Source organism: Mobula hypostoma, chromosome 6 (genome assembly GCF_963921235.1).
Source record: "Mobula hypostoma chromosome 6, sMobHyp1.1, whole genome shotgun sequence".
In the NCBI taxonomy this organism is placed as follows: domain Eukaryota; kingdom Metazoa; phylum Chordata; class Chondrichthyes; order Myliobatiformes; family Myliobatidae; genus Mobula; species Mobula hypostoma.
In genome coordinates this window covers 167,204,603-167,221,948 of record NC_086102.1, presented here as the reverse complement: position 1 = coordinate 167,221,948, position 17,346 = coordinate 167,204,603, and the positions used below count along the sequence as shown (strand labels likewise).

Genomic DNA, 17,346 nt, shown 5'->3' with positions numbered 1-17,346 from the left:
TTCTCCCGATCCATCTAAGTCCTTCTGCAGCCTCGCTGCCTTCTCCCCTTCCACATATCTTTGTATCGTCTGCAAACTTGCCCACAAAGGCATCAATTACATCATACAAATCATTCACATACAGGTGTCCCCCGCTTTTCGAACGTTCGCTTTATGAAACCTCACTGTTACGAAAGACCTACATTAGTTACCTGTTTTCGCTAACAGAAGGTGTTTTCACTGTTACAAAAAAAAGCAGCGCGCGAGGAACAGCAGTGCATGCCCCAAGCAGCCACTCCTCCCCCGGATTCGGAACTGTATTCTAGCCGGCATTGCTTAAACACGTGCCTGTGAGCAGCCATTAGCAAGATGAGTTCTAAGGTACAGTATCGGAAAAGCCTAAAAGAGCTCGTAAAGGTGTTACACTTAGCGTAAAACTAGACATAATTAAGTGTTTCGATCATGGTGAACAAAGCAAGGACAAAGTGAGTTTGGCTTGTGGAAGTTGACAAAGATGATGTTGAGGTTTTGGCATCCCATGACCAAGAACTGATAGATGAAGAGCTGATGCAATTGGAAGAGGAAAGGATAACAATCGAAACTGAATGCAGTAGCGAACGGACCGAAAGTGAAGTCGTCCAGGAACTGAATGTGAAGCAACTGTGTGAGATTTTCGCTGCAACGATAAAGTACGACTTTAATTTTGAAAGGGTACATAGGTTTAGGGCATATTTGCAAGATGGTTTGATTGCTTACAAAGAACTGTATGATAGAAAAATGTGCGAGGCTAAGCAGTCAAGCATACTGTTGTTTTTCAAGCCTTCCATATCAGCCACAGCAGACGACAAACCTCCACCTTTGACATCGAGGCAGGCAGACATAGAGGAAGATGACCTGCCTGCCCTGATGGAAACCGATGACGATGAGATGACACCCCGGTGTCACACCACCCCAACCTCCGGGCCGCGGACCGATACATTGCTGCGAAGAATGCAGCGGTAGCCAGGACGCACCCAACACATCTTTAAGAAAAAAGCTGAAATAAACAAGCTAATTAATTAGGTGCCGCCCAGCATGTAAATGTCGGGTTGCACCTAATTAATTAGCTTGTTTATTTCGGCTTCTTTCTTAAAGATGTGCTGGGTGCGTCCCGGCCACCGCTGCATCTTCTGCGGATTGGTATCGGTCTGCGGCCCGGAGGTTGGGGACCACTGCATCGCCCCAACCTCCGACGACTCAGCCTAATACACCATCATCCGTGTGCTCGGTGCTGTCTTCCCAATTCCGGTAAGTGATACTACACTGTACATACATTATTCCCACTTTATATCGGCTGTGTATTTTTATGTGTTATTTGGTATGATTTGGCAGCTTCATAGCTTAAAGGTTACTGGAGAGAGTGTTTATGCCGAGAGCGCTTGCGTGAGATTTTCTGCCGAGTGCGCTTGCATGAGATTTTCGCTACCGAGAACAGTGCGGCAATGATTGTAGAGAAGTTTTTCCATTTTATATAGGCTGTGTATTTATCATATCATTCCTGCTTTTACTATATGTTACTGTTATTTTAGGTTTTATGTGTTATTTGGCATGATTTGGTAGGTTATTTTTGGGTCTGCAAACGCTCACAAATTTTTCCCTTATAAATAAATGGTAATTGCTTCTTCGCTTTATGACATCCTGGCTTACGAACCATTTCATAGGAACGCTCTACCTTCAGATGGCGGGGGGAAACCTGTATAACGTGAAAAGAAGCAGTCGCAACATTAACCCCTGTGGAAAACCTCGAGATACCGGCAGCCAACCAGATAAGGCCTAATTTATTCTCACCCTTTGCCTCCTATCAGTCAGCCAATCTTCTACCCATGCTAGTATCTTTCCTATAATACCATAGGCTCTTGTTAAGTAGACTCGCAAGCAATACCTTGTCAAAGGCATTCTGAAAACCCAAGTAAACAAGATCCACTGATGCTCTTGTATCTATCATGCCTGTTATGTCCTGAAAGAGGAAATATGAATTCCACAGATTCACCTCCCTCTGGCTAAAGAAATTCCACCTAATCTAAAATGATGTTCTTCTATTCTGAGGTTGTGTCCTCTAATCCTATTTTGCTTATTATTTCCTCAAAGAATTCCAACAGATTTGTCAGACAAGATTTCCCCTTAAGGAAACCATGCTGACTTTGGCCTATCTTATCATGCACCTCAAGTACCCTGAAACCTCTTCCTTAATAATAGACTCCAACATCTTCTCAACCAGTTAGGCTAACTGGCCTGTAATTTCCTTCTTCTGCCTCCCTCTCTTTGTCAAGAGTGGAGAACTATTCCAGAATCTTGTGGTTCTTGAAGAATGATTACTCATATCTCCACAATCTCTTTAGCTACCTCTTTCAGAACCCTGGGGTGTAGTCCATCTCTATCTGGCAATTCAGAACTTTCATCTTCCCAAGCACTTTCTCCTTAAGAGCATCAGCATATATGGGGACGCCCCCCCCCCACCCCGGCACTCTCGAATTCCTGGTGCACTGCATATTATAATCTCTGCTTCCTAAGGGTTGCTCTACCTTAAGCTCCCTAATCAATTTGATTCATTACACAACACCCAGTCCAAAATTATTTTTTCCCTAGTGGGCTCAACCAGATGTTGCTCTAAAAAGCCATCTCGTAGGCATTCTACAAATTCCCTCTTTTGTAATCCAGCACCAACCTGATTTTCCCAACCTACCTTCATATTGAAATCCACCATCACTATCATTCATTGCTCTTTTTACATTTCTTTTCTGTCTCCCATTGTAATTTATATCCCACATCCTGCTTAGTATTTGGAGACTTATATACAACTCCCACCAGGATCTTTTTACCCTTGCAGTTTCCTACATTGGTGAGACCCAGCGTGAATTGGGGGATCTCTGTGCTTTGTTGAGCACCTCTGCTTCATCTTTAAAGAATAGAATTTCCTGGTGGCCAATTTTTAAATTCCTATTCACATTCCCGTTCCAAAATGTAGGTTTGTGATCTCCTCTTTTGCCACGATGAGGCCACTTCAGGGTGGAGGAGTAACACTGCATATTCCATCTAGGTAGCTTCCAACCTGATGGCATGAACATCGATTTCTCCTTCTGGTATTTTTTCTTTTCCCTTCCCCCTTCCCTCTTCTTCCATTCCCCACTCTTACCTCTTCTCTGCACCTGTCTATCAACTCAGCCTCATACCCTCCTTCTTCCCTTTCTCCCATAGTCCACCTTCCTCTCCTGTCAGATTCCTTCCACTCCAGTCCTTTACCTTTCCCACCCAGATGGCTTCACCTGTTAACTTCTAGCTTGTCCTCCTTCCCCTCCTCCACCTGTTTATTCTGGCACGGAGCTTCCCCCTTTCTCTCCGGTCTTGATGAAGGGTCTGGGTTTGGGTCTCAGTCAACTGTTTATTCATTTCCATAGATGCTGCCTAACCTGCTGAGTTTTGCCAGCATTTTGTGTGGATTTCCAACAGCTGCAGGATCTCTTGTGTTTAGCATTTATGTTAATTTTCCTTTCCTTTCTTGGTTTCACTATCAACAGTACCCAGAACTCCTTGTTGCTTCGTACAACAATAATGAGGATGCTCCCCATGAACCAGATGGTGTAGCTCTTGTATGGAACATGAAATTTAAGAAAACAACTCCAGAGTATGTCTTCCACTGCCAGGTATAGTATATCTTGTTTGGATATGGTGTCCTTTGAAGAAAAGCTGGAATTTTGCCAAATAGCTTTTAAAGAAGATTGGACTGTTGCAAGAGATTCTTGAGTGATTGTCAATGTCATTTCATCAGTATAGCATGGTAATTTTTAACACTTACACATTTTAGTATATCTGTGAGGAATGTTTATCAACATGTAAGATATTATATTAGACTTTAATAGCAATGAAAATAGATCAGATTGATGGACATACAGATAATATTAGACATTCTAATGTTAATGACATTATCAGAACGAAGCATGCAGATTATAGTGTCACTTTTCCATTGTTGCTTCGTGGTGAATGTAGAAAGACTACTCAATGACATCAGTTTAGATCTTAGGCTTGCATTATAAATTTACTGGTCTTAGTCGAGAACTGCTCAATGTTGTTACCTGTTTCCAACCACCAACAGAGTATAATTGTAGCCTTAAAGATCCATTAGCTGACTAAAAATCTAAAGACTAAATGGAAATTTGATGATATTCATAAAAAGATAAAGCAAATAATGTTTTATGCATAGTATGTATTAGTATTTTCTACGGATGAATAGGTAAAAACAAAATTAAATACTTTGTTGTTCATAAAAAGACATTTTTTAAATGATTTGATTTAAAAATAGCAAGTCCAAGCGAGATGATGTTTGGCCAAAGGGCAATTACTTCAATTTTCGGTGTCAGTGTTTTAAACTTGGTAAGATTTTTAAACTGTAGAAATCTGAATTTTCCCTTGTGTTATTTTACTCACATCCCTAATTTTCTTTCTGAGGAATAGGTAAATGTTGCCTTTAAGGTTTTGGGACTCTATCAATTTGGTATGATTGCTTTTTAATAGAATTCACAAGTTACACAGATAAGTTTTACAATGTAGCCAGTAGAGTTTCCAGAATATGAATATCTATTTTACTAAAATTAGAAATGTCTAATTGCAATCGAAGAATACTTTCAATTCCCAGCTGGCAAGGAATGAATATGAAAAATGAACGTTTCTTTTTTTTCCTTCCATTCTGCTATTCTCATTAAATGGCTCCAGAAAGTTGTTTATACCACAAAAAATGGATCACATTGACCAAAACATCACCTTTATGGCCTTCAGAAAAACTATAAGTTTGAAGTATATTCAGTTCTTAAAAATGGTAATATTTTTACAATTTTACATAGAAGACCCAAATGCAAGAGGTGGAATGTGGAAGATTAGTGTGGACAAGTTGAGCTGAATGGCTGATTCTATGATTCAAAGAGCAAATTACTGGAATATGTTTTATAAAGGGAATGAATGTTGGTGGAACAAAATGTAACCTAATAAATTTTAACAAACTGTTTTTGATTATGCATTAGATGGGACATTGAATGAGTTGTAAGGAAAACAACAGGTTCTGATTATTGTATCTACCAATCACATGATGTTGAAAAATACTGTTGTTGATATCAAAACTAATTTTGCTTTTCAACAGTCATCTGTAATGTCAGCTTGTTTTGCACGATTTCATCCAAATCTGGTTGTTGGAGGAACATACTCTGGTCAGATTGTGCTATGGGATAATCGCAGTAACAAAAGGACACCAGTCCAGAGAACACCACTCTCTGCTGCTGCTCATACGGTACCGTTTAGAACATTCAAGCATTGAAACTGCTCTTTACATTCTGAAGTATTTTAAAAGTCACAGATTAAAATGTATTTTGGAAAAACTGATGAAGAAAATCTTCTGATGCTTTACTTTGTAAAATAAATCAATAATGAAATAAAGTGGTGGAACTTGGAAGTCAGGCAACATCTGTTCAGGAAGAAATGGAGTTAACATTTCAGGTGATAATGTTTTGTTGGAAAATGAACGTAACTTAAAATGCAGTGAAGGGAAGTGAAGAACAAAGTGAATGTCTCACAGTGTGAAGACCAAGAGTATTCAAATGTGTTGTTGGTGTATCTGAAAGGTGAAAGTGGAAGTTGATAAATCTTATCCAATCTACCTGAGAATGTTGTAAATAGAAGGAAATAATGAGAAAGTAAGAGAAGAAAATATTTGCTGGAATTCTCAGCTGTAGCATATGTCCGTTGCTGGAAATCTAAAATAAAACAGAACATAGGAAATACTCAGTTGGACAGGTAAAAAACTGAGAAACACATGCAAAAATGCTAAAGGAACTCGGCAAGTTAGGCAGCACCTGTGGAAGGGAATAAACAGTTGATGCTTCAGACTAAATTCATTAGGCTTTTGGAAATCTTTTTCAAAGTGGGATGGAGGCAGAGGCTTGGAATACTTATAAAGGCAGAGTTAGCTAGATTCTTGATGTGCAATAGAGTAAAAGGGTTACTATGAGTAGCCTGAAATGTGGAGTTAAGGTCACAGTCTTATCAGTCATGATCTTAATAAGTGAAGGAGCAGCTTGAGAGACTGAGTGGCTTACTGCTGCTCCTAATGCATATATACATAACTTTTGGGAACTGCAGTGGATGCAGTTAAGGACCCTGTCTGCTGTGGTAGAGAGGAAACCACTTATAAAGAGAAAGATAGTCCAGAAGTAGTGGAGTGGAAAATGTCATCAACTGATGAGACTTGATGGAACAGGGGGTATTGGGCAAACAGAACAGAAATCTTTGTAGGTAGCAAGTTAGTTGAGATAGCTCCAAGATTTTGTTGGCTTGTAATGGTTATTAATATCTAGTCCACCCTTTGAAATGAAGGTCAGTGAGTTAAAAGGAATGGAAAGTCAAATGAGTACCATGTAAAAGTGATATTAGAGCAGAAAGCAAGCTATCATCTTGTTAATCACACGACAGCTCTTGAGGACTCAACATTGAATTCAGCAGTTTCAGATAACCTGTTTTTGTTAGAACTGGCCAGTTCAGATACCAGGCCATCAATGTGTAAATTCACTTAATTTGCCTTTCTCTGCAGAGTTATCTGAGCTGCTGAGCTTCTCCAGAATTTTATCTCTCAATATCCTTGTTCATCACTACCTAAGTACACTTGCTCCAGAATGATCAGCTATAATTAAACATCTTTCATATCTTCTTTCAGATAACCAACAATGTCTATATCACTAAGATTCTTGTGACCATTCAGAGATAAATTTCTTTGTTCTCTCCATCCCTCTTTTCTTCAGCTTAAGCATGCCTATTTTCTCACTTTTCTCAGCTCTGAAAGATAATCAATCTGAAATGTTTTCTCCACCAATGTTGCTTGCCTTCTGTTATACTTAAGGATTTTCAGCATCAGCTTTTTTTTGAATCATTGAAAGATTTTGCACTAATCATATTAAACTTAATAATAATCTTCTGCAGCATCCTGTCTACTGTGTGAATGTGGTTGGTTCTCAAAATGCCCATAACCTGATTAGTGTTTCCACTGATGGGAAGATTTGTTCTTGGAGTCTGGATATGCTTTCACAACCACAGGTAATGTAAATAAATGAATCAAAAGCAGATGGTGTTAACTTTTAGTCGGTTTATTTATTTCTGTATATAATCCTTTATTACACACACTCCTAAGCATTTTTAGGATTAAGAAAAATATCTGGAAAACCACTAAAGCTAAGAAGGCTGAAATGGTTCACCAAAGTTAATTTTGTATACGGTAATTAATATTAAAACAGTAATGTGTGTATTTTTCTGCCTATTTGTTTTGGTTATATAAAAAAAGACAGGTCTCTTCCTGAGGCACACATCTGTTATTTGACAGCTTTTGCTGATGGAAGGGTTGCGATCATAAATTCTCAGGGTGAGATCTATAGATGTGATGCTGTGTTCTGTTTGCTTCTGATAAAATGCACTGGAACACTAATTTATTGTGCCTTTATGCTGAGAAAATATTTCCCTTTGTGCTAATTTGTAGAACTAGGGGGCACTGTTGTTTCAGAATAACAAATTACCCATTTGAAATGGAGATTAAGAGACGAATTCATACTTCTGGTCATGATACTTTGGAATTGTGTACTAGACAACTGTGGTGGTAGTTATTAAAAATATTTAAGGAGGAGAGTGATTTTTGAACTACAAGGGAATCAAGGAATATGGGAAGAGAGTGGGAAAATAATATTAAGGCAAAGATTGGATCAGCCATGATTTTATTAAATCGTGTGGCAAGCTGAAAGGATTTGTGTTACTTTTGCTTTTTTTTTCTTGTTTATGCTGCTTTCAGTTATTCAATACTAAATGAAAATCGTTCCTTTTTAGCAGATGACTGAAATTTAAATTCAAGATCAATTTTCCAATGTGCTAAGTGGCTTCAGAGAACTGCAATTTTCATTAGTATTTAGGTGATAGTTTATTGTGGAAATTGTAGACCATTGGACTCAGTGTACATTATGCTGATTACAAGGCAAACCACTTAACCCACTTTTCAGCTTCTAAATCTGTAGACATTCTATCGGCAAGTCACCCTACTTTTTCCTCTGGAATTTTGCTATCTACATTCCTGCGTCATCACATCTATTGCTGAAACTGTCTTGGCATTATATCAATAATTTCAGTTCTGTTAGATGACTTCCATAAATTCAAGCTTACTTAAAACTGCAGTTCATACCCTAATCAGAATCAGGTTTATTATCACCGGCACGCGACATGGAATTTGTTAACTTAGCAGCAGCAGTTCAATGCAATACATAATCTAGCAGAAAAAAAAAATAATTTTTTTTAAAATAATAAATCAATTACAGTATACGTATATTGAATAGACTTTTTAAAAAGTGCAAAAACAGAAATACTGTATATTCAAAAAAAGTGACGTAGTGTCCGAAGAGTCAATGCCCATTTAGGAATTGGATGGCAGAGGGGAAGAAGCTGTTCCTGAATCACTGAGTGTGTGCCTTCAGGCTTCTGTACCTCCTACCTGATGGCAACAGTGAGAAAAGGGCATGCAATGGGTGTTGGAGATCATTAATAATGGACACTGTCTTTCTGAGACACCGCTCCCTGAAGATGTCCTCTGTACTTTGTAGGCTAGTGCCCAAGATGGAGCTGACTAGATTTACAAACTTCTGCAGCTTCTTTCAGTCCTGTGCAGTACACCCTCCATACCAGACAGTGATGCAGCCTGTCAGAATGCTGTCCATAGTGCAACTGTATAAGTTTTTGAGTGTATTTGTCGACATGCCAATTCTCTTCAAACTCCTAATAAAGTATAGCCACTGTCTTGCCTTTTTTATTACTACATCTATAACTTGCATTAGATTCTAGTCATTCATCAACCATATATGTACTTGCTGACTGGTGTTGGATCCTGAACTGATCTTACCATCATTTCTAAATTTTCATCTTTCAAACTCTTCCTAACCATCAACCAATACCTCCGTCACCCTATGATATCCTAATCTCTGAATTTCCATACATAACTGGTATTACTATTGGGCAGTATTGCAGGCTTTGCCAGCAAACAACTTATTCTATAAATGAAAACATTTTCTAACCCTTTCTGATTGATTGACGTGAGGAATGAAATGTTTCCCTCTATGTTTGAGTTTAACTAGCTTACAAGAACCTTCTGTATTGTTTGACACTTTTCAAAGAGACAGATATCAACATTTATATGTATTGCTCACTCTATATAGTCCAGTAAAATCAAGAATGATCAAATGGGGTTGGACCCTTTTTGCTTTCCAAAGGCTACGGGAGGGTGAGGATGGGCATATCAGAAGACCAGTGATGTGGGCCTGGGAGGTGGACTGATGGAGATCATGCAATCCTGGATGCTGGTTCCTCCTGGAGTTGGTTAATTACTCAAAATGTGAGCCTGGCACAATCAGTCATGATGGAATGGCAGAGTAGATTCAATGGACAGAATGACTTAATTCTGCTCCTATGTCTTGTGGTCTGATAGAATGCATTGAAATAGCTAGTATGGTCAAACCATAATTCACGTATTCTAATAATGAAACAACTTGGTATTGGCTCCAAAGAAAGTTATGATCCAGTTTACCTAACTTATATAAATATAAATTCTCTTTTGTGATTAATCAACTCCATATTGTCCCTTGTAACAAAATTCATGAGAAGTACAAAGACGACATTTGAAAACGTTGGACAGAAATGTGAATGAAATAGTTGAGAATCAGGAATCGCATAATTGAATCAGATTATGTCTGTAAGGGGACACTAAGCTTTGGTACCTCTGGATTTTATATATACTTAAGCTGTGCTTCTTTCCTCTCACTTTTCTGATTCCTCACCCCCCCCCCACCTCCCCCACACATTTTGTCTCAACAGCTTGGAATTCAGTAAAAAAACTTTTATTTCATTTGAATTCATAATTCTGGAACAATATATGAATCAAAATGTTGAATCTACAAACTCTTGTGTTTTTGCAGGATAGCATGGAATTGATGCATAAGCAGTCAAAGGCGGTAGCTGCTACTTGTATGTCCTTCCCATTGGGTGACGTCAACAATTTTGTAGTTGGCAGTGAGGAAGGCTCTATATACACTGCATGCCGTCATGGAAGGTAAGGTGCAAAATGGTATTTTAAAAAAACTTTAAATATTTCTCATATTTCCTCACAATGGCTATTTGGCTGACTCCCAGGGCATTCCCATCAGTCTCACATCCACAGCCCTTTCCTGTAGTCTGTTCTCTCTGATGTCCGTCATCTCTGTTTCTCCTGCCATCTGTCTTTACTAGGAGCAATCAGCAATAGCTGTTTAACCTGTCTGTGTTTGGAATGTGGGAGGATGCCAGAGCAAAGGGGTAAACCCAAGGCACACAAAATGTGTATATTCCACACAGACGGTACTTCAGTTCAGAATTGAGCTGGGTCACTGGTGTCGTGACAGCAATACTAATTCCTGTGCCAATATGTTGCCTTTATTTTTCCATACTATTTCATAATAAAATGGTGTGCAGATTAGGGTTGACCTCATGATGTAAAATAAGTTTCAGACAGACATACTACAAATACCAGATATTGTACCAAAATTTTGATTTTTAAAATTTGAATCTTATAAAATTATATGAACAAAAACTGTCATTAAATAATTGTTTAATTTTTAATTTCCTCAATCCTTCCCCACCCTCCTCTTTCCAAATAGAAAACACAAATCTCTGCGTTGATTGTATTGCCTAAATTTGCTGGTATGTTCATTCAATACAGGCATAACAGCACTTCACAAAGGGCACCATTTGTGGTTACACACTTTGGAACATTACAGGGTCAAGAAAATTTCTATATAAATGCTGTTATGATTTGATAGTCATTACAAAAGCACAACTGCAGAATGAGGAGGTTTGGGACCTGAATATTCAAGGATGCATGACAGTGAGGAAGCATAGGAAGCTAGGAAAAGGTGGAGGCGTGTCTTTGTTAATTAATGATCTTAGTGCAAAAGAAAGATGAAACTTAGTTCAGGAAACCAACATAGTGTATATACGTAGTTGAGTTGAAATGAGAAATACAGACAAGAGGTCACTTGTGCAAGTAGTTTGGGGTTCCCAGACTTTGGAACAGGCAAGAAGTGATGGGAGCTTGTGGAAAGAATACAGTGATAATCGTGGGAGATCATAATCAACACGAGGTTCGGAAAAGTTAGATATGCAAAAATAGCGTAGATGACAAATTAATTGAATATTCTCAGGTTAGTTGAGACCAAAGAGCATGTTATATGAGACTCGGTATTGTCAATGAGATCCAATTAAAAGGCGATCTTGTATAGGTTGCAATGGCTATAAAGCGTTGAAGTTTACTTTGCGGGATTAGCCAAAAATTATTAAATGAAAGCAGAGCTAGCTAAAATGTGATGATAGCTTCTTTAATGAACCTTTCGTTCCTAACCCACAATCTGATTTGCTATTGAAATTGATGAAGTCTTGGATCCTGCATATGTAGTCTGAGCTGAAAGATGTACTAAATCTGTCAGTGAGTCTGGCAGATTTACAAATATACAAAAATTCTCAATTTCTTTCTTTTGCATCTTTGAGTAAGGATTGCGAAATCTTTGCTTTCCATGACAGACTAACAAGTACATTATTTAGTTGATAATCTTTTTAAATACAAGAGCAACACAAGTTGTTTACCATTACACTGGCTATATTATTACATTAATGTAATAGTACTGTATTTACTTTTTACAACTTTTATGGATCAGAGACCTTAAGTCCACAAATGTGATCAATACATTAATTATCTCCCTCCTTTTATCTTGATTCTTTTCTTAATCACTGCTGTCATGCCCATGTTAATTTCCCTGGTAAATAATTATAATTATGCATATTTTATCATATCACTGCTATAGCGAAGTCACCTTGTCTCTTTAGTAGCCATGTCATTTGTTTTCAGAATACATTTTTTATATTCAATAACATAATTTTGTTCTATCAGCTTTTCTGTTATTTTTACTTGTTTCTAACCTCGCTGCACTTCCTAATGCTACTGTGTCCATAGCTATGTACTTGGGTCTATTGCTCTTCCTTTAAAATTATTCTGCCTGTATGTACCTGGATAAGGAAGGATGTTATTTGTAATTCTAATAATAGTGATTTCAGACAGATGTGACTTGACAGGTCATCTAGAAGGATCCCTCTGGACTCAACTGTCCGCTGCCTTGCACTCTACCCACTCGTAGGGAAGGCTTTGGAGTAAACCTGAATGAAAACTCCTGAGTGGGAGTCCCTCAGGCAGTCCTACATTGAGTTCAATGCTGGCTGGCAACTCCTGTGACGCTGCTGGTATCAAACTGTATTGGTCTGTGCCGTTCTTTTGGATTCATCAGCTGCATGGAGAGGGAGATCTTGCTGCATGGTCAGCAGCTTGATTCCATATCATAGTGGCTTGTGTATTGACTGATCGCAGACAGCTAGTGCACAACATCCATAGTTGACCAGACCAACGGAGGTCTCTCTATACAGTGATCTTTTAAACAACAAAATTAGTTGGATTACACATCATTGCAAGAGCCTGCTCAGTACAATCATAGCACTTTACAGTGCAGAAAGAGGCCAGCTATTCACCCTTTACAACAGCTATCCAATTCATTTCCAGTCCTAGAATTTTTCCACCCTTGTCTTGCAGATTTCAAGTCTTTCGGGTTTATATCCAGTTTTTCTTATAATTCATTTGGAATCATTTTCAATCATTTTTTTCTAGTTCAATTTCTTAATGGCTCCCAGGATAACCATATTCACAAACTGTAAATTTATATTCTCTGGTTGACTAAGGAATGTTTTACTCTACTTAATATAGAAAGCCATTTATAATTTTGTATATGTAGATGTATCTATACATGCCTTCTGATGTAATGAGAAAGATGCAATTGTTTTCCGACTTCCCTGCGTGAGGGTGCTTCCATTTCAGTGGATCATCGCAGTAATGACCTCTGTATCTGCACATATTGACATTTTTCTTCAAAGTGGGTGTCAATTATACCAACTATTTCAACCGAGGTCTTGCCAGATTTGTAAAAGCAAGTTTTCTGTTTTTCATATTAATCTGTCGTATTTACACGAAGTATCATATCCTATTTTATTGACTTGTTCCTCTGCTGCTTGAGATTCGTAAAAATACATCCTGAGTCAGTTCCTGTAGCAACCTTGAAATAGTTCCATTTTTCACATGTTCCCTCACACTTCTCCCATATCCAAAACCTCATGTCCTTGTGAAGTGTGCGCATATGATTTGGTGTCAGTTTGATTTACATAATTGACTTTCTACTTTTTGCAGCAAAGCTGGAATTAGTGAGATTTTTGATGGTCATCAAGGACCAATCACAGGTATTCATTATCACACTGCTGCTGGTCCAGCTGACTTCTCTCATCTTTTTGTAACCTCTTCCTTTGATTGGACAGTCAAATTATGGACAACCAAGGTAGGTGTCTATTGCTGTTCATATTACTAAATTGAATGAGAACCTGGCTAACGAGAATCTTGGGCTCAGTTCATTAAAAATATTTGCCTTTGGTTTGGGCTAGTACTTTATCCAGGTTGGTTTGACACATGGTGCAATCATGGATTAGAGTGTAGAATTGTTATTTTTCTTGTAATCTAACTTTCCTATGTTTGCTTATAGTTTTTAATATAATCATCTGTATGTGTATAGTTGTGCAGTGAATTTTCATTAATTGTAGCATAGCTGATTATGTACTTTTTTTTAGAAGTTTCTCTGCGCCCTGTGTCACACCACTGAATCTATTTCATTGGTTATTTATCACTGGAGTTTCTTACTATCTCCCTAGTCTGGACTAGTTTTCAGCATAAGGTGACCACAACCATTTTGTATTGTCTCTTTCACTTCTTTCTCCCTTACATTAGAGTAAATTGATTACCACAGAGCACCAACAAAGCTTTTGGCCCATATAATCTTCACCAGCCTGGTCTTTATCTACCTGCACCCAGACCATAAACCATCATATGCTTGTCATCCATGTACTTATTCAAATTGAATTCACATCCAACACTTCTGTTAGCAGCTCTTTCCACACTTGCGCTACCCTCTGAGTGAAGATGTTCTTCCTCAGATTTCCCTTAAATATTTTTCCATTGAGCCTAAGCCTAATTTCTGGGTCTAGGCTCACCCAACCCAAGGGGGTGGGGTCCCTGCAAGCATTCGCCCTATCTATAACCCCTATTGATTTTGTATACCTCTATAAGATCTCCCCACATTCTCTTGCACCCCAGTGAATAAAGGCCTTACCTATTCAATGTTTCCCTATAACTTAGGTCCTCAAGTACCAGGAACATCCCTGTATACTTTCACTGCATTCTTTCAAGCTTATTGATATCTTTCCTGCAAGTAGGTGATCAGAACTGCACACAGCACTCTAAATTTGGGCTCACCAACATCTTATGCAACTTCAACATAACATCCCAACTTCCCTACCCAAAGTCCTGATTTATGAAGACAATGTGCCAAACAACTATCTGTGATGCCACTTTCAAGGAGCTATGGATTTGTATTGCCATATCCCTACAATTCATTTTGTAAGTCTAACAGTGGTTTGTCCTCCCAAAGTGCAACACCTCACACTTGTTTGCATTAAAATCCATCTGCCATTTACCAACTGGTCCAAGATTAGATTAAATGTGACCTATTTTGACCTCACAAAACCCTTTGACTCCATCAGTCAAGAGGGGGTGTGGAATATGATTTTAAATATGATTGTTCTCTGATATAATTGCCACAAAACTTGGCTCCATTTTACAGCTGCAGCAGAATGACAATATGGGCCATAATTTTAATCACTGTGAAGCAGTGTCAAGCACGCCCTATAGTTTTCTTAATCGTTCCCCTTATATTGATGCAGTTAGTCTACAAATTTCTGCTGGTATCAACCTTGAAGATGTTTTCCATGTAGGCTTGAAGTGCCTTTTTCATCTCAAGAAGGGAATAATATGACTCTAGCATGGGCTGGAGTTAGATTTTAATTTTGTGTCCAAGAAGGCTTTGGTTGTACAATAATATTCTATGGTTATATTTTATATGCACTATTTCACATTAACATCAGGTGGTGCGAGGAACACAAGCTAAAACAGTATAAATTGCATGTAGGTAGACAAAAGTTTGCAGTGTACCTTTATTTTGAACTTTTTTTTTGTTTTTAAGATAGCAATATTGTTTTGTTTCTAAAACTGATGCCAAAACCTTTTTCAGAATAACAAACCTCTGTACTCCTTTGAAGACAATGCCGATTATGTTTATGATGTTATGTGGTCTCCCACCCATCCTGCCATGTTTGCATGCGTTGATGGAATGGGAAGACTTGATTTATGGAATCTAAATAATGATACAGAGGTGAGTAAAATCTATTAGTTCATACCACCAAAACTGTTTTTAGACTTGTATGAATGTAATTTTAGATATAGTACTGCAAAGACGAAACAAAATCAGCATGAAAATTTCAACATACTTTTCCTGGTACGTTTTGTGAAACCTTATTATATTTCCAGCATACATTTCTAATCTACTTCTCCAGGTACCAACAGCAAGTATAACAGTGGACAAAAATCCTGCACTGAACCGAGTGAAATGGACTCAAACTGGAAGAGAAATTGCTGTGGGTAACTCAGAAGGGCAAATACTAATTTATGATGTAGGAGAGGTGAGTAGCTCATTCTTGCTATTAGATTGTATATATAACACATCAATGCAGAATAGGTTGGATTTGGTCGGTAAAGGTAGACACATTACATATGAGAGATTCTGCAAAAAGAGTAGGTGGGAAATTGTTATCAATGATATTATCAACTGCTTTTGCACCTTGAACTCTCTTCACTCTGGGGTGAGAAATTAAATCATCTGTTTATAAAAGGCAGTCCTTTATTTTGAGAGACTGTGGCCATTGATTTTTCAGTTAAATGAAAAATTATCTTTAATGCATAAGAATTTTGCACAATTCAACGAAGTTACATCTCATTCTTTTAAATTTGAGAATATTAGTGCTAACTAATAGAATAAACCGATCATAGCAGAAATCAAGCAAATCTTTACTGCACCATCTCTTACAAGTATGTCCTTCCTCAGGTAGGATATCAAGACTTGTACATTATATTTTGGATGCAGCCTCACTAGGTTCCTTGATAACTGGAGTAAAATTTGTCTACTATTGTACTCAATCCTCATGCAGTAAAAGCTGTTATAGTTGGGCTGCCTTCCTAACTGTTGCTCTCCATGTTAACTTGTGATTTCTATACAGTTACTCTTAGGTTATTCTTACTCTTTCAAATTCTCTTCATTTAAAGAAGTTCTTTTCCTCCTGGTATTGCAGCTGCCCATTCATTTATTCTGTTTATATCTTCCTGAAGCCTCTTTCTACCCTTCTGTCTGCCTCACTGCAACATGCTTCCAATACAAAGACAATCCTTTAGTTCCTACTCATTTTTTCTGTCCATTAACAAAACCCTCATTCAATGTCAGGACATCACTCATCATACCAAGGCTGTACATCTGTTCAGTAATCTCAAAAACTTCTTTTGCAAGTCCAAATACATCACATCATCTGTATTGCTTCATTTTCAAGTTACTTCAATTAAAAAAAATTGAACAATTTGTAAGACATTTTCTTTTAATAAATCCATGGTGATTCTGCCCAGTACTATTATTTGTTTATATAATTCCCTGTGTTCTCTCACCCTTCTTTATTTAACAATGAGTTTACATTTGCTACTGTACAATGCAAAAAACTTGGTCATCGATGGAATTTTGAAAAAATGACAACCTTATGCATCCATTGTTTCCTTACCTGCCACCTTCTTCAAAGTCCACAATGCAGGTTATCATGACATGGGGATTTATTATTACTCAATCTCATTGATTTCTTTGATTTCCATTCCCACAAAACTGATAGATCTATTATTTCTGAGAGACTTTTTGTGAAGATACGAAGATACACATGTTTGGCTAATTTCTCTACTGATTACTCCAATATAATTTCTTTAGTCTACATGAAATATTAATGTTAGCAAATCTTTTCATTTTTACATATTCACAGACTTTTTTGTTTCTCACTAGACTACCCTTGTTTTCTGCTTGGTCTTTTGGTGAATTCTGAAATGCTCCTAGTCCTCACACTTGCTTCTTTTTTTGGCAGCAGAGTAAGCTGTCCTTTTTAATTCAATACTACCTTTGAATTTAGGTAGTCACAGTTGGAGCATGATCCATGTTGCAATCTGGCAGTATGACCTCCTACATTCTCTTAAAATTACTAATTTTTATCTCTTCAGAACCATTTCTTCCC

At 37.7% G+C, this 17,346-nt stretch overlaps 1 protein-coding gene across 4 annotated transcripts in view; it reads left to right on the top strand.

The window, feature by feature from the left end:
* The window catches only part of LOC134348585 (cytoplasmic dynein 1 intermediate chain 2-like), a 105,627-nt gene that overhangs the window by 85,419 nt on the left and 2,862 nt on the right, over positions 1-17,346 (top strand). For all 4 annotated transcript variants that reach the window (XM_063052182.1, XM_063052181.1, XM_063052184.1 and 1 more), the window contains 7 exons: positions 3,534-3,659; positions 5,147-5,293; positions 6,976-7,089; positions 9,996-10,129; positions 13,337-13,481; positions 15,264-15,404; positions 15,586-15,711. In XM_063052182.1, coding sequence (XP_062908252.1) covers positions 3,534-3,659; positions 5,147-5,293; positions 6,976-7,089; positions 9,996-10,129; positions 13,337-13,481; positions 15,264-15,404; positions 15,586-15,711 — 933 coding nt within the window. The remainder of the gene's footprint in view (positions 1-3,533; positions 3,660-5,146; positions 5,294-6,975; positions 7,090-9,995; positions 10,130-13,336; positions 13,482-15,263; positions 15,405-15,585; positions 15,712-17,346) is intronic.